At 47.3% G+C, this 17,293-nt stretch overlaps 1 protein-coding gene and 1 non-coding gene across 2 annotated transcripts in view; one reads left to right on the top strand and one right to left on the bottom strand.

The window, feature by feature from the left end:
• CLASP1 (cytoplasmic linker associated protein 1) overlaps positions 1-17,293 on the top strand; it is a 181,222-nt gene that overhangs the window by 44,981 nt on the left and 118,948 nt on the right. The window contains exons 3-8 of the mRNA XM_055717670.1: positions 4,677-4,755; positions 4,962-5,065; positions 5,539-5,630; positions 5,717-5,792; positions 9,524-9,621; positions 10,785-10,852. Of these exons, the coding sequence (XP_055573645.1) occupies positions 4,677-4,755; positions 4,962-5,065; positions 5,539-5,630; positions 5,717-5,792; positions 9,524-9,621; positions 10,785-10,852 (517 nt within the window). The remainder of the gene's footprint in view (positions 1-4,676; positions 4,756-4,961; positions 5,066-5,538; positions 5,631-5,716; positions 5,793-9,523; positions 9,622-10,784; positions 10,853-17,293) is intronic.
• Positions 3,454-3,570, bottom strand: LOC129736721 (U4atac minor spliceosomal RNA). The gene has a single exon (XR_008733758.1). It is a non-coding gene; the product is annotated as a U4atac minor spliceosomal RNA (small nuclear RNA).

Raw genomic sequence — 17,293 nt, 5'->3', positions numbered from 1 at the left:
TCCAGGAAGCTACTCCAACAGATTGTGGTCCATGTTCCAATGAAAAAGTTATATCCAAATGAAGCAGCTGCTCTCGAGGCATTGCTGTATTGAATGGCAAATCAATGGCCCAGTGTCCAAACTTGTGGATTTTGAAGGTGGTGTCTGTGACAGAATAGGTGGTATTTCATGGATCTAGAGAAAGAACCCAGAAATAACTGTTTGCAGTCTCCCTGCTGTTCAGCTCTGACCACAGGTTGTAGTCGTACCAGGAAAAGCACTTGTGCTACTGTTGCTGCCTTCTTGTTTGCTGCTGTTGGTTTTGCAAATAGCATTGTACAGAATAGCTCCTATAACCTGTGCTTGTACTAGGATTGTTGGGCTAGGGTGATGCACTCATGTTGCCAGTACAGATGTGAATCCTGCCTTGGAATGTGAAATGTTAATTCTAGAACAGTGAAAGGAGATGGATGTCCTGCAGGGTGTATTTGGTTATACTCCTGTGCAGATAGCATACAGCTGTTAGCGTTTCATAAGCTAACTTCATCTTTCTCTGTCTGCTGTTCCTCTGTCTGCCAGGAGTTTTGTTATTGCTGTGGTGACCCAAAATATGTACCTGACTTTAGCTGACATTTGTAAATTCAGTTTTAACTTTAGCTCTTGCTTGGTCTTGTGTGCCCAGTTCAGTTGTGGTGGATATTTCATGTCTTGAGGAATTAAAGTGCTCACTGACTGATTAGCACTAGTCGTCAGGCAGGTGGTGATGTGGGGCATTTGGTGCTTATCTCAGACTTAATGTGTAAGCTGAAGCGTTCTCATTTTTCACAAATACATTGTTTACTTAAGGTATGCAAGTGCTTCTGGATGTCTTTGTTTATGAATCCAAAGGATTATGTAAGCAAGTGTTCAAAAATACCTGGTTGAATTCGCTTGCAAAATTTTTTATGTTGAGATTTAGAAGTTTGTCTTCAACCTCTCTCCCTTCCTTCAAGAAAAACCTAACGGACTGCAATGTGAAATAGCCAAGCTCTGTCACCACAACGTTGGAGATGAAGAAATGAAGCATGAAGCTAGCTGGGATAGGAACTGTATCTCCAGTACTCCCATTTTGGTTCCACGCTGCCAGGTGTGGAAGGTCCAGCAGGGTGAAGCCAGCCTGTGGGGATGTGCTGCTCAGCCCATTGCTGATTCCCTGCAAGAGGCATGGGATAAAGGTTCGCGCGGCAGCCGCCACATCCCTGCCGCATGTGGCATGGTCCGGAGAGTGGAGGAAAGGGCTCGTCTCTTCCCTGCTGCAGTCTGGATCTGCCGTGTTAGGGCAGGCTCTGGTGGCAGCCCGAGGCTGTGATTCACTCTGGTCACTGGTGCTGGACAGTGCAGCTCCCTTTCTCGCCCTTTTCCGGAGGCGCGTTTAGGTGTGTCTTGTCTTAGGCTGTGTTGGATGCATTTATTTGTCTGTCACGCTTGGTGAGCATTTACTGTTAGAGCAGATGATGGTAGGCTGGCTGTTCTCTGATACGTGGAGCTGCCTGCAGGCCTTTCAGCATCACCCGGGTATTAATGGACAGTTACTATTCAGCTGCCTGAAGTAAGTTTTTGGTGGTCTATTAAAAAAAAAAAAGGGGGGGGGGGGAGTATTTTCTCTGTTGGGAGAAGGCTTTGTTGCATCCAGGATCCCAGTAAAGAGCCTTCTTTACTGGGAATGTTGGTGCCTTGAGACCTGGCAGTTGGAGGGAGGCAGAAGGGCTTGCTGGCAGCCCTTAGCGCCTATGGAAGGTACTGGGATATAACAAAGCAGCAGCAGATGCCAATTGAGCTGAACACTGGATTGCTCAAATTGCTTTGTTGAGTGTCTTGGGGAGCCTTCAGGAGTCAAACAAGCAAAGTGGCAGAGTTGTAGACCTAGGGCTGTGTCACTGTGTGTTCCTGCAGTGGGTTTGGGAGACCTAGGATGACTCTTTCTGGGACCTGTATAAAGTAGGGGGCTAAGAGCAGTGGCTGCTGACCTGGTATTTTCTCATCTGAGGGCTGGGGGCTTGTGAGTTGAGTCCTGCTTTGCCTGGAGCACAAGCACGACCTGTGCTGATGCAAAGGCCTGGAATAGCTCCGTAGTTATCAGCACTGCAGTGTTATCTGGAATTTTGGATGGAGAGCTATGCTTCCTGTGCCACGGAGTGGAGCGGTGCCTGCCAGCTGGCATCCCCGGGGAGAGGGGTGGCTGCTGGTGGCCGGTCCCTGCTCCGGCCCTGCACTGACAGCCCCCCTGCTCCTGAGGTTCCCCCTGGGCGTTGGTGTGTTCATTCAGGCAGAGCTTGATAACCACTTCAGGGGTAAACAGAGGTGGGCTCTTCAGTGTGGTCAACCCAGTGTAACAAGGGCTGGAAATCAATTAATTCTTCATTCATTTGCCACACATACCTCAGGTTTTGTGTCCTCTCTCTCTCATGGACCTGTTGGATTTCTCAGTCTATATGCGGCTTCAACTTTCTACCTCAGACCATCCGAAGTTTGAGGTACGTTGGGCTTGAGAAATGAATCCAGTGTGGTAGGGGGTAACACCTTGTCCCCTCAGTGGTGGTTTGCTCAATAGCTGTGCAAGCCACCGGTGTAATCGTTGTGCTAATGAGCTCTCCGTTTCTGTAAGCGTAAGAGCAAAAAGTCTTGGGAGGCTTCGCTCACCCTCTTCCGCTCCTGGGGGCGAACTGCAGGGTGGCTGGCTGTGTTTGCACACTGCATCTGTTCCCTTTAAAGTCTGAGTGATGAGTTCCCCTCGCTCTTTCTGGCTTGCAGCAGTTTGAAGAAGAGATGGATCCCTTCCTCTCCTGGGATCAGATTTATCCCTGGGGCACACCTCCGTACCTAGGCAGCACACTTACTTCTCGGAGCAGGATGCTGCTGTGCTGGGGCTCGGATCGGCCAGCCGTGAGTGGTGCTGGCGTTCAGAGTCCCCTGATCTTCCTTTAAAAGCGTCTCTTGGCTGATGCGGGGCTCTGCTGCCGTGCCTCAGCCAGGAGGAGCCGAGTGGGCAGCGGTGGGTAGGGCTCAAGGCAGCTGGCTGAGCATTTCTCAAGGGTAGATTAAATCCAGCGCGCAAGATGAACGTGAAAATGAAACGCGGTGTACAAAAGCACGAGGAAGATTCTCCTTTGGCATACGGACAGGTTCTAGGCCTGCCGGCATGCTGCAAGCGGCGTCGAATGGGAGGAATGACGGGGAGCTCTGGGTGTGATGGAGAGCGCCGCGGGGCAGCGCTGTGCTGGGGGGAGCCGCGGGCCCCCGTACCCGGCGGCGTTGGCTGGCCGCGCTGCCGGCGGCCCCGTGGCTGCTGTAGGGCCGGGCTGGGGCGGCCCCGTGTGCCCCGCGGCGGGTCTCGGCCCGGCCGCCCGCTCCGCACGGAGCGCCGCGCGCGGGTGCCCGCCGGTACCGGGGCGGCCGGGGTTGGGGAACGCAGCGGGCGCGCGCGCCCCGATGCGAGGTTCCAAAAATTGCGCCGCGCGCGAGGCGGGCGCCGGTGTGTTGCGTGAGGCGTTAGCAGTGCCGCCCTCACCACGCGTTCATCGGGCGGCCGCGCAACCCCCAGATAAGGACGGTTAGCGGGCGCTGTGCCGCTCCCCCGCTAGGGGAGGGCTAACGGCCGCACCGGTGCGGGCGAGGGGCGGCGCGCACTCGGACCCGCTCCCCCCCGCCGCCCGGCTCGGCGGCGCGCCCCGCTTCGGGGGCGGCGCGGGGAGCGGCGTTTCCGTCTCTGTCTGAGCGCCGGTTTAAGCCTTTTCGTGGGCTGTGGCGGCCGTACCCAGAGTGCACTGCGCCAGCCGGGAGGCTATTTGCATAGGGGGCTGGCCAGGCGAGCCGGGCGGCGACGCAGCGCGCCCCCTGTCGACCGGCCGTGGCGCTGCCCGGCCCGCCTGCAGCCCCGGCCGCGCGTGCCGCGCGGTGTGTGTGTGTCCGTCCGTCCGTCCGTCCGGTGGCGACACCGCCTGAGGGGCCTGGCTGTCCGTCACACTTCTAGGGCTGCTAACCTCGGGGCTTTAGTAAAAACCTGCGGAGAGCTGTCCGACACCAGAGCTGGCCTCGTTTATAGGGTCTTGCTAAGTGCGTAGCATGCACACCACACAGTCCATGCGGTACAGTATGTATGGGTTTGTAGCTACTGCGTGGAGTCGGGCAGAGCGGGTTGTCTGATCTGCAGCCTGTCCCGGAGCTTCTCTCAAATCAGGTGCCTTTCCCTGGGTTTCAGTTATGTCTGAAAAGCGCTGGGTTTAATTTCTGCAAGTGAATAATTAAACAGCTGTTAGTGCACAGCATTTTCTAATTATAAGTGTCATAATTAGAATTAATTAGAAAAGCTAGTTACAACAAATACCAACGCTGTTATGCATGTGTATGTGTACACTGCACATACATATGTATGAATTCAGCATTGAGCATCAACAGCAGTTGCTGGCTTTCTCAAGCTCTTGGCACTGGATTTTGGCTTGTACGTGCCACAGGGAGCAATAATTTGGCAAATAGCCTTTTGTGTTTGCAAAGCACTCTGCTTGTCCGGCAGAAGCCACGCAGGGAAGAGCTGTGTGTGTGGGCACAACCCTGCGGCGGGAGGGAGGGAGCCTGTGCCCACGCTGCTGCCCAGGGCGTGTTGGCTGAGGGGGGACAGGGGCTGCAGCTAAAGCACCGTCTGTCCTCTGCTCTGCTCGCAGGTGGTTCTCCTGGGCATTGACATCCTTTCCGCGCTCGTGTCCCGCTTGCAGGATCGCTTCAAGGCCCAGATTGGCACAGGTAAGGTGTGTGTGTGGGGGGGTGGGGTGGCTGCTGCACACGAAGCCCTGTTCTGCCCTGGAGGGCACAGGGAGGCTGGTGGTGGTGTCAGGCTCTGCTGAAGGGTGGGAGGGCTGGGCTGGGGGCAGAGCAGAGAGGCTGTGTCACTGAGATAGTTTTCTTTTGAGGGATGAGGGCTTTGGATGTTCCTGTTTTTCTTTCCTCAGTGCTGCCAAGTTTACTCGATAGGCTGGGAGACTCTAAGGATTCGGTGAGGGAGCAGGATCAGACCTTGCTACTGAAAATCATGGATCAAGCTGCTAACCCTCAGGTATGCTCGACAGCCCTTTGCAGCCTGACTGACTGGCTGCTTAAAAAGGAGAACTTTTTTCTGTCAGAGGGTTTTCTTCTGTGGCTCTGACATGGCTTCAGCTCTTTAATCCCTTGTTATATTTGCTTCACCTGAGAATGCTGTTGCATGTCAGGATACACGTGGGAGTGGGAGTGTCAGCAGGCTTCCTAAGGATGGGATGAGTGAATGTCAGAGTAGTTGTTCTGGGTGGGTTTTGGAAGGTACTTGCTTTCTGTAAGTAAAAGTACTGTTTCAGCTAGTGGGGAGTTCCTGTGAAGCCAGTACAGAGCAAAGAATTGTGTCTTTCTACTTCTTGTCCTGCTCTGCTTGAGTGGATGTAAAGCTTATATTTAAGCTCCAGTGATGTTACAGTGTATGCCTGTTGGAAGAAAGAATCTGTCTCTTTCCTCGCCTCCTTTTTTCCTGTCTCACCTCTTTTTTGTCTCCCACAGTACGTATGGGACAGGATGCTAGGAGGATTCAAACACAAGAATTTCCGGACAAGAGAAGGGATTTGCCTCTGCCTTATTGCAACACTCAATGCGTAAGTGAGAGAACCTCCTGCAAACCTGCGTTATGTGCACAAGCCTGCTCTGTGATTCACACCAGCGCTCTTCTCTTTGTTCCCAGATCTGGAGCTCAGAGTTTAACACTGAGTAAGATAGTGCCACATATATGTAACTTACTTGGAGATCCAAACAGCCAGGTAAGCTTTTGCCATGAGTCATGTCTAAAGGTTATGCCAGTTGCCTTGTTGGTAAGTGGGGTGCTGCGTTCTGGCTGGTAAATTAGCTAATTGTGCTGCTGGTGGTGAACTCTGAACAATGCTGTTCGTGAAGAGCCCTTGGCTGGTTTTGAAGAGGTATGATTTGAAGTATGCTTAAACCAGCATATCAATTACTCCAAGAATTAAACAGAACATGAAGCTGCAGATGAGATGAACAGAGCAGGAACCCTTTGTTGGGAAGGGAACTCTTGTGCCTTACAGCCTGAGTGCACGGGAGGTTGCAGGGGGGTACCCCTGGGCTCAGTGCAGCACCCGTCACCTTCAGAGAAGAACCAGTTTGGGCAGGGAGGGCAAATGGGACCGGTTGCACAGCTTGGCGATGTGTGCTGCTGGAAGTTGTATAGGGAGATCTTGAATAAGGGGTGGAGGGAAGGTACCTGAAATCAGTGGTAGAAACTAAATGAAAATATGTGCTGGAAAAAATCTGTCACTTGTACATGCATTTTGTCCTGCCCTGGACAGGACCCAACCTGAAATTAGATGCCAATATAGAGGTTAATGAGGAGAGGGAGGTGGGGAAGCAGGGTTCAGACCCATGTCATGTAACATGTGCTACCAGTTTTTGAATATTCTTGTTGCCCTCTGAGCATGGGTGACACGAATGTGACCAGGTCTGGAGCAGGTGTTTAGCTGGAAGGAAGTGTGGGGCAGCCAACTGGGGAACAGGTTTACGTGGGCTGACAGGAGTCTGCCAGATCCCACGGCTGTCAGGGCCTCCCCTTGCTGAAGAGGAGGATGAGTGTGAAGCAGCTTTCCCTCGCTGCTTGTTCCGGTGCAGGAGGATAAACCTGTTACCCCAAGAAGTTTCTGTGGAAGTTTAATGTTCAGGGTCCTTCGTGGTTCTGAGCTGTGACTGAGCAAGTTGTTACTCCTCATGGGGGTACTGGGTTTAGGACCTGGAACTGCTGCACAGACTGACCTTGCTCTTGCCATCGGTGAGCTGTTGAATGAATCGGAAAGTTGGTGAGTGCATTGAAACGGGTTTTCCCTCTGCACTGCCTCTTCCATGTGCCTGGCACAGCTCGTTATCCCGGTGCCCAGCTGCTGGGGGAAATGAAGCCGATCTCTTGTCCCTTCCCCTGGGTCTGGTTCCTCATCCCCAGAAAGCCCATGCCGTAGCCGGTCAGACACAGATTGCTGTCAAAGCAGCTCCTGGTTGAGCAGGGGCTGGTCCTGGGCTCCCCTGGGGCGGCTTCTCAGCTGCTGGTGCCGCCTCTCTGCTGCGGGTGCCTTCTGCCGAGCTCTGGAGGATGCCCGGTCAGTGCTGCCCCTCTCTTGGCGAGAGGCGCTGGGAGAGCACAGAGCCGGGCCGAGGTCCCTGGTTTTGCCTTTTGCTGTGGACGTGGAAGCTCTTCCCGTTTCAGGAAGAGTGGTTTTGTTGTTTTCAGCTAACGCAGTTGTGTAACTCGGTGAGCACCCAGTATGCCAACAGTATTTAAACTAGGAGTACTTTCTCAAAAATCAAATTGAGCATTAAAACTTTGTTACTGTTGTGGTAGAGTAAACCAGGTATGATAGCAGGGGCTCCCAGCCTTACCCAGTATGGGTTTGCCCATCCTGCAGCCGTGTCTCTGATGAGCTTTACGTGCATGGGCAGTCCTTCCAGCTCACGCAGTCAGGACCTGTGGCCGGCCGTGCTGTGTGCTGCAGCTGCAGGGGGCACGGTGGCAGGCTGGAGGTACGGCACAGCTTCTCCGTGTGCCCCGGCTGCTGATGCCTGTGCCTGGGGCAGGCGGACTGGCTGCAGGCGAGCGTGAGATGCAGGTGCCACCTCTCCTCCCTGGCTGTCGGAGGCAGTGTGAGGCTGGGTTAGGGTCTGTGTCCCCAGAAACTGGGGACACTAGAGTCCCTCCTGAGTTGTGCCCAGAAGTCCTGCCTGGTGACACATAGGGCTGATGAGCAGAGAGAGGAGAGGCAAGACTGCAGAGTGAGGGCTGGCATGAGTGAAGATGGGAGTTTGGAAACAGGCAGCGACTTGCTGAATGGGAAGCTGTGCAGCAGGAGAAGGGAACAAGATGCACGTGAGTCAAGTGTTAGGATATTTTTTGGCTAAGGAACAGGGTATGTGTGCCAGCCCTTTGACTCTAGCCTCTTTGGTGAGTGGTCTAGACCGCAAGTCTTATGAGCAGCTTATCTTCTCCCGGATAACAAGTGACAGGACAAGAGGAAACAGCTTCAAGTTGTGCTTGGGGGGGTTTAGATTGGAGATTAGGAAAAATTTCTTCCCTGAAAGGATGGTCAAGCATTAGAACAGGCTGCCCAGGGAGGTGGTAGAATCACCGACCCTGGAAGTGTTCAAAAAGCATGTAGATGTGGTGCTTAGAGACGTGGTTTAGTGGTGGACTTGGCAGTCCTGAGTTAATGCCTGGACCTGATGATCTTAAAGGTCTTTTCCAATCTAGATGATTCTGTGATTCTATAGGTGAGTCTAGCTTGTGCCCACAAAAATCCTGTGTCTAGTTGTGATGCGTGTGGGTGCTTGGGTAGCTGCCAGGGCGTCCCATGAGAAGCAGAAGTGCACGGTTCCGTAGGTATTTCTGTAGACAGGGCAGACAGTTTACCTTCTCAGCCTGCTGTGACTGATGGAAGAAGGGGATTCAGTACAGAAAGATGACGCTTTAATCAGATTTGTGGCTTTTCTGTTGGGTAGAGGGAAGGATGTGCTCAGCCATTTCTTGCAAATCAGTTTGGAAAATATGCAAAATTCATGGTGACTTGGCTGATTGATTCCCTCCCTCCATACTTTGTTGTAAACACAGAAATGTGAGTTTGAAAGATGGTGTATTTGGTTTGTGTGGCAATGGTTTTTTTTGTTTGGTGTTTTTTGTTTTGGGTTGTTTTTTTTTTTTTGGTGGGTGGGGCTCAGGGCCATCTTCAGTGAGAGGCTTCTAGAAGCTTCCCCCATGTCTGGTGGAGCTGATGCCAGCCAGCTCCAAGAAGGACCCACCACTGACAACACCACACTGTTAGTGATGGTGGGTAGCATAGTTAAGAAGGGGTGAGGGTTGGAATCTACACAGCAAATTGCAGTGGAAGAAAGGAGTGAGACTATGTGAGAGCAACAGCCCTGCAGAGACCTAGGTCAGGGCAGATGGAGGGCAGGAGGTGCTCCAGGCACAAGTGCAGGTTCCCCTGCAGCTCATGGTGAAGACCATGTGCCCTCAGCCCATGGAGGTCCGGAGTGGAGCAGGTATCTATTTGCAGCCTGGGAAGGACACCATGCTGGAGCAGGGGGATGCCCGAGGGAGGCTGTGACCTCCTGGAAGCTCACATTAAAACTGCTATTAAACCCCAGGTTTTTATACTAGCAATATAAAGTTTATTTGTGTGTGTCTCCTTGCTTTTTTTAATCCAGTAAATGTACCTGTTGCACACGATGGGTGGAATTTGGCAAAGGTAGCAGAGCTCCCTGCATCTGTCCCTATGTACAAAGCCTTTCATCTTATCTCTTGACTGCTTTTTCAATTAAATTAGACCTGCTGATACTGCTAATATCTGAAACGCAGGGATGGAAGCTCCTTCACGAACTCTGTAGTAATGCCTATAGTGGCAACTGTTGGTGAGAAATACTCAAATTTCTTTATCCAAGGTCAGGCAGGAGTTTATTTAAATTATAAAGGTGATTAATTTCTCTCGTATCTCACATTCAGGTTCGAGATGCAGCAATAAACAGCCTTGTGGAAATTTACAGACATGTTGGTGAACGTGTAAGGGCTGATCTCAGTAAAAAAGGATTACCCCAATCTCGGTAAGTTGAAAATGTCCTTATGTCTCCAATAGTTTTGGGCTGCTTTTTATTCCCTTCCTTCTTTTAGAAGGCTTCAGGAGCTGCATGACTGAACCTTTTCCTGGAATCAATGCTTGTTTTTTCTGGTTTTTTAGGGGGGTATTTTTTTGTTTTCATCCTACAAACACTTACTCAGGTTTCATTTAATGTGGATCCTGTACCTTTGCCCAAGTATGCCATAGGGTCTTTGGAAAACCGGTACAATTATTACAGATGTGTAGTTAATGGATTTAAGATTTACTGTGTTTTTCCTGTATGTTCTGCATGTGTAGAGGACACTTCGGAGTAGCCTGTGTTTATGCAACTTAGTAGGCTGTCATAAAGAAAAAAACCCCTACAGCCAGTATCATCAGTTCCAAGGCTTTATTAAAAGAACAAACAAACAAATAAAACAAATCAAATGAACAAAACAACCCCAAAGCCCTATCCCTCTGCTTCCGCCACTTCAGGAGTGGTAAGAAAGCTGCTCTGCATCTTGCCGCAGCCTCTGGCGCCAGGATGGAGTAGGTCAGACCTGAGGATGGAGTGGCTGGCAGCGTGTCAGTGCACAGAGGGAGGAGGGAAGGGGTTGTTTCAGGGGTGGGCTGCACGCAGTGGGAGGCAGTGCTGTTGCCTTCTCTTATTCTCCAGCAAAAGCATCTTCTGCCACAGTGTGGCTTAAAGTAATAAATTCTCTGGGAAGGAATAATGAGATGTGGTAAGGATCTTCTGCTCTACCAGGTCTGTGCCATGAATGGGAAAGAAGCATCAGGGCTGAAGACAAATTGTGAAGTTTTTTTTTAGTTGTGGGTTGTTTTTTTTTATATTTCTGCAAATAGTATAGCCAGAGTGGTAATGAACTAGAAATGCATCCACAATTAGGCATGCCACATCTTCAGTCATGTAGTGTTTCCAACTGTATCTCTTACACTTCTGTAGTATCAGTTGTTTCTCTGTTTTTCTTATCAAATGTTGCATGTTGTGATTTTACTTCATTTGAAAATAATTTCCCTCCACACTGATGTTTTTTACAGTGCTCCCAATGACCTGAGTAAAGCAAAATTTGTGCTGTAACATCTTAAATTAGAAGATTCCTAAAAATTAAATTCAACTCTTCATTATGTATTTCTTTATCTTTCAAACAGGTTGAATGTAATTTTTACAAAATTTGATGAGGTCCAAAAATCTGGAAACATGATCCAGAGTTCAGGTGGTGAGTAGAAGCACTTGTTTTCTCTTTTTGGTGTTTTTAGCAATTTTCAGTGGGTGAGGCATTCAAATGGACACAGAGCAAGCATTCTGTTAGGGAAAACAAGTGTGGGTGATTGTTCAGAAATAGACACATAGCTTTTACAGCAAATAAAAATGATGTTTAGTTAATCTGCTCTGTCTCCCTAGTAGTATCAGCAGGAGAATGAAGCATAAGTTTCAAGAGTAGAAGGTGTTCTTAGGGCTGTCCTCCTTTTCCTCTTGAGCTTCATTAGGGAAATACATCTTTTGTTGTCAAGTCCGTGTGCATCTTTGTTAAAATTGTTCATAAGGTAAATTAAATAGTAACTTGAGAGAAGAAGCCTTTTCAGTTTAATGCCCTAAATAGTACAGAAAGGGTACATATCAATGTGTTAGTGTTCCATTTAAAGCTGGTATTTTTTTAGGGATTGTATTTTGCAGTTCCTAAGTTTAGGTTCTTAATGTTTATGGTAGTCAAAAGATGCTTATCAGAGCCTTAATTCTGTCTTCATGTCTGAGACTAGTGTTTTGCTTACTCTAAAAACAAGTGTGTATTACTGCTTTTCCTATAGATAAACTTAGGAGCTAGAAAGTATTTTTAATAAGGAATTGAGAGTATGCTCTTGGCAGAAAGATGAATTCCCTGACCATGAAGAGTAGAGCAGAGATGAAGAACGTAGGAACCTGCAGTACTGAACCCACTGAGCTCACACCCTCTGCAAGGCCAAGAGCAGGAGAGGTGATGTCCCCAGTCTTTCCCACCATGCTCTCAGAAGCCAAGAGAGCAGACGTCTCTGCTTTTTAAAATTGCAACAAATACCTTTTTCACTTCTCCAGGCACCATTCTTCTTACTTCAGGAAATAATAAAATGGACTTACTTGAGAATTCTGAAGTTAGATTTTGGATTGTTCAAAAATGTGATGTGATACTCCCTTGTGTGCTAGGGAACGATGAAGACCTAGCGCAGGTTCCTCTGATGGAATGGGCTAAAATGATACTTTTTGCATAATGTGGGAAAATACTGGCTGTATAGGTAGATGAGGCTTACAGTGGCAAAAAAGCGCAGTTGAGGAACAAATGTTCTTGTACTTCTTTAAAAGGGGGGAAGTAAGTATTTAATCCCTTAGCAAACATCTTAAGGATTGCAGCCTCCAGGTGTTTGTTCTGAAATCCTAAGTCAAACCGCAACAAGTTTACTGCTGATCCGGCTTCTCTGCTTTCCACTTGGCTAGGCTAAGGTTGATTTTTGTTTTGCTAGTAGTGGAATAGAATGGGCTTTCAAAAAAAGTTAATTTTGCATCACGTAGATTGCTGTTGTGTAGAGTTGCAGGAGGCAGGCTTATGCTCTGGTGAGACGTATTGCTGCATGGTGTTTTTAAACGAATGCTGTGGTGGGAAGATGCTGTGGGTGGGAGTTCCGTTGGGTTTATTCTCTAGAGGGGCAGGGAAAGATTTTGGAGATTAATGTGCCCCTGGCCAAATTTGAGCTAAGTTTACAGCAGGTTTTTCTAATCCACATGAAGGTGATGTTAGAAAAGCAGGTGTATCACACCTGCTTAGGAGGGTATTTAGTATGAAACAGGTGAGACACATGTGAGGTTCTTTGCCAGAACCTTTTCATTTTCTCTAACAATAAATAAGTCTGTAGTTGCTTGTGTTAAAGTAGTTCTAATTTGTGAAGCTAATAATGAGAACATTAGTTATGAATATATTATTATTTTCTTTTGGTGCGTGTGTTTGAGGGGAGGGTTCACTTTCCCATTGTGTTATAGGCTGGTTTATTGCTTCTTCCTCGCCCTCTGAGCACAGCACAAATACAGCATACGTGCTCACCATATCTAATGTGTCAACAGCTCTCTGCAACTTTCAGTTTATCTTTCTGAGGTTGTCTAAGCCAGTGGAGGAGGCTTATCTTCACCCATGGTCACAAGTTCATTACAGCCCAAGGACAAGCTAAGTTTGTCAGGTTTCTTGTGTCCCTGACGCCTCCTGCAGCTTTGAACAAAGGTGACAATTTCAGTGGTTGTCAGAGGCACTGGGGAAGGTGATGATAAATATTGCACATCCGAAATATTTGCCTTTCTCAGGAAGTAGCTGTCTCAGTCCCATTAATCCTTTGTGTCTGGCAGAGTACAGTGTTGATCACGAGGGTCTCTATCTGTTACTGTTAATACCACTTCTTTTAGACTGTGACTCCGCCAGGTGAACACACCACTAATGCCTCAACCTTCACGTTACATGGCCTGGGTCAGATGATTTCGGACAATATGGTACAGTCGTATCTTGTCTTAAAAGCTTGTGTTCGTCCCTCTCGGTAGCTAACGTACTCCTCCTGGCTCTGTGCAGGCTGCCTTAGTGTTTTGGGAGGCAAATGTTTGTGCAGACCGCTGTCTGTAAGCCCTTGTCAGTGTAAAATGACACAGCAGGAGCAGCAGCAGTGCTCTTGTGCTGAGGTTTCTGCCCTGTGCTGCTCCCCGTGTTGCATGTGTACTGGTCGCAAAGGAACATGCTTGGCTCCTTGGAAAGGTCTTTAATGCATGCCTCTGAAAGGGAAGGGTTAACTGAAGCTGTATCAAGACTTCCCAGCTCACTAGCAAAGCTCAAGTCTTAACTAACTTTTTTTTAATGTGGTTTCCCATAGTCACCCATAGCTCTCTGGTGGGTGGCTCAGGTAGGTAACCAAGAGCAAGCTGTTTGCTGAAGTCCCTGTCGCTCACAGCTGAGCTCTGGCCCAGGAGCGCTGGAGGTGTGCTCATCGCAGCAAGACTTGAAAGTGCTTGTCAAACCTGACTTGCTGCAGAACATAGTGGTACTGGGCAGCGGGGGAAGCAACTGCGGCTTCTGAAATGGTGAAATAAGGCAAAAGAACTGGTCGAAGAAGAGCGATGACTAAAACTGGTCTCTTAGCTTTGAGACTGCTGTGTGGCATAACAGCTTCCTCTACCAGCTCACTGGAGATTCATGTAAAAGAAAGAATTGCAGCAACATTATTTATGTATCAGGAGTAATTTGAGATTAGCGAGTATGCTGTAAGTTATTAAAGACTTCTCAACTAATGGTTCCCAAGGCACAAACAAACAGAAATGTTAGTCTGCTAGAAAAGATGCTTAAAATAATAGGGCTTTTTGTGGTCCCATGAATAAATCTAATGAATCAACTCTATAATCAGAATGTGAATTTTAAGTCTATGAAAATAATTAATGTGTTTTATATTTACTTATCTTTTTATACTGTGGTCCATCAGTGCTGCTTTGAGTTGATCTTAAATTGCTTGATTTTGGGGGGGTGGGGGGTTAGGCTTTATTTTTATCGTTTACTAATACAAGAATCAAATGCATAGTGAGATGGGGGAGGTTTGCATCGTAATCTGAGGTGTTTCATTAAGTCAGAGGGAGGCTTTGGCATGCTGAAGTATGCTGCTTGTTGCTAGGCTACAAGCAGCCCTTATAGCTAGAATATGAAGTTAAAAATCCACGTTGGATTTCTCGATGATTCTCAGTGCATCTCTGTTTTGTTATTTGGCATATAATTAGTCAGCCTCTTGAAGCAAAAATTATAGTTTTTTCCCCTTTTGGGCTTTCAGCAGGCTAATTATTTTTTGTGTAACTGCTTTTGCTAATTATGCAGAAGCCTTATTCCCCTGGAACAAATAAATTTTCAGCATGAAAGAGCCGATAATTGCCAGCTAGTCAGCTGCTTTCTTCGTGTGCGTTGTGTGATGATCTTTAGTTGGATGTGATACAGAGAGAGGCTATTGGACAGAAACGGAGACTCCAAGAAATTAATGCTGCGTGGGTTTCCTTGGTATTATGTCTAGAAGACCTGAACATAAAGCATACAGTTATTCCATGGATTTGACTTGACTTTGGATCAGACCTGGACTCCTGAACACTTTATGATCAAGTTTTAGGACAGATTAAAAATTAAATAAGTGATCAGCTGAGAGATATAGGCTGATAGGAAATGGTGACCCAAACCAAAGCTATTCGTAACCAAAATGTTTTGGGATGTTTTTTATGCTCTTGATCATTGTGATACCGTAATATAACATTCTCTGATATAAACCTATCTTCTCTCCCACCCCCCCTCTACGCCTCCATAAGTCTCACAATTTTGGGGAGATGCTTCTACACTGGTGCATGCCAGGATACTGTGGTGGTGTGCCAGCATGGTTCCTGTGGTTAGGGAAGGGATTGAACTTTTTTGTTTACACTGAATTTTGACTTTGCTCAGGAGAGCAAGATTTAGGGATAGCGGAGGTGGCAGCAGTCTTGGGCTGCAAAGAAATCAAAGCAGATCTTAAAGCCAGAAGTCTGGAGCTGAGATCTCTCCCCCACAGGTACTTGCACAGAGTAAGGCGAGGGGAGGATGGGGTTTCGGTAGTTGCCGGTATGGGTTAGCATTCCAAGAGTAAGCAGTAATAATACTCAATTCCAAGAGTATTTTAGGTTAAAACAACACTAAAATAGCAGATGTGATAATTTCAATTACTGAAAGCCTGAGCTGAAAGAAGGAGCAGTGTTACTCTTGAGTAGAACTACTTCTGTATTTGAGATCCTGTTTAAGGTAAATGTGCTATTTGGTGAATGAATCCTGTTTATGAAGTTGAGAACTTTGAGGCAATTAGATGGAAACTAGAACTATTCTAGATTTCTGTGTTTTGCTGGTAATAGAGCTGAGTCACTGAATGCTATTTTGAATTTTATTATAAGGAGGAAAAATCACCCACGTTTGCCAAGCATTGCCATGCATCTGGGGGTGGGATATTGTTTGTTTGTCAACACACATCCAAGCAGCAGAATTAGGGACTAGAAGGAGGGGCGACTGATAACACAGAGAGGTTCTGGATCAACAAACGCTGCACTGCGCTTCTCTGCATTGATATCTCCTTGTGCAATTTAATTTCCATTGTGGCTTGTTCTCTATGAATGCTGTTTTCAAGCTGAAATAAAAAATTAATTTAATTGACTCTGCATTCCTGTGGCATGAAAAAAGCAAGGAAATATCCCTTCACCTGTATGGGGGCTGAGAGAACAGTAATCATAGAATCATTTAGGTTTGAAAGAACCTTTAAGATCATCAAGTCCAACTGTTTAAAATGTCTGAGTGATACTTGCATGAGTGCTATAAACTGATAGTACATCCTTGTGGAAGGTATAAATAGATGAGCTCTGCTCCCTTTCTATTGCACAACTCTGTAAATAAGCGTATTGCTGCCTCCTGGATTTTAAACTCTCACATTTAGAAGAGAGGGATGTGAGCAAGCAGGCATAGGAGGACACATGGTGCTCAGCTGAGTACTGGGCAGGCTTTTATTTTGGAGGAGAGGTGGCAATCCTCTGCTAGGTCACACAGAGAAGTCTGTTCTGAGGGTGGAGAGTTTGCTGGTGGCGAAGTTGCTGAGAGACAATGTAGCGTAGGGCTGCTCCCGGAGCACAGTGCTCTTCCCCAGCATCTCAGGCACTGCAGAAAATGACTACGGGGAAAGGTAGGTGCTAATGAATGTGCCACAAGGGACGGGTGGATTTGTTTGTTAGTGTCTGAGTATTTGCCTGTTAAGTTTCTTTTTAATGGTATGAAGAGACTGAAGCAGTCTTGCAGTAGCAGTGGAACTTTAAAAAATAGCCTGTAAGCATCTGTAGCCTGGTGCCATCAAGCTCAGTTTAAGCTTCTATAAAATACAATAAATGATCTGTTTGATGGGGTGAAGGAATAGGATGTGTGCATATGTAAGGGAACAGAACAGGTTGCAAGAGGTGAAGGACAGGTATTTTCAGATACCCTTCCTGGTCTTCGTTGTTTTTGAGCAATCACTGAGGCTTTCATTTCCTAACAGTTTCCTTTTGCAGTATCAGTTGGGAAGATTATTTACATTTGTTACAAGTATTAACATGGAAACACAGTTCCAAAAATGTGCCAAATAGAGACATCAATGGCTTTTCTGCATTTTTGTGTTTTACTGTTGTGTTTCTGTAACAAAAAGGTTATTTGTGGATGTCAGAGAGGCTGGAGTCGACTAGGTGAAAAGGAAAGGCAGAGGAGCTCTGTATCTTCTCACCTATGAAGAATTAATTTACAGCATGGAAGCATGTATTGCATTTATTTTTGGTACATCAGAAGCCTGTGCCTTTCATCTTAACTTTCAGAGGAAATTATTTCTGTTAGCCATCTTTGCAAAAGCTGCATCTTTTTTCTTTTTCTTCCCCCTCTTCTCTCCATTCAGCGTACGAAATCCTTATTATGCTGTGGATGTAGTAGACTAAATTTAGGAAGTCTGAGATTGTGGGTATCTGAGTTGTATAGACTTTGGGTTTGAATTGATATTTACTGTTTTAAGGTGCAAGTTAATTGGTAGCTCTTTTTGTAATGGATTGGAAGATGGAAATCACCTGGGCAAACTGAATGCTGTGGACGTGTCACCAT

The sequence above is a fragment of the Falco cherrug genome, chromosome 8, assembly GCF_023634085.1.
Source record: "Falco cherrug isolate bFalChe1 chromosome 8, bFalChe1.pri, whole genome shotgun sequence".
Lineage (NCBI taxonomy): Eukaryota > Metazoa > Chordata > Aves > Falconiformes > Falconidae > Falco > Falco cherrug.
Note: the sequence above shows the minus strand (reverse complement) of the source record. Positions and strands in the feature narration are given on the sequence as shown.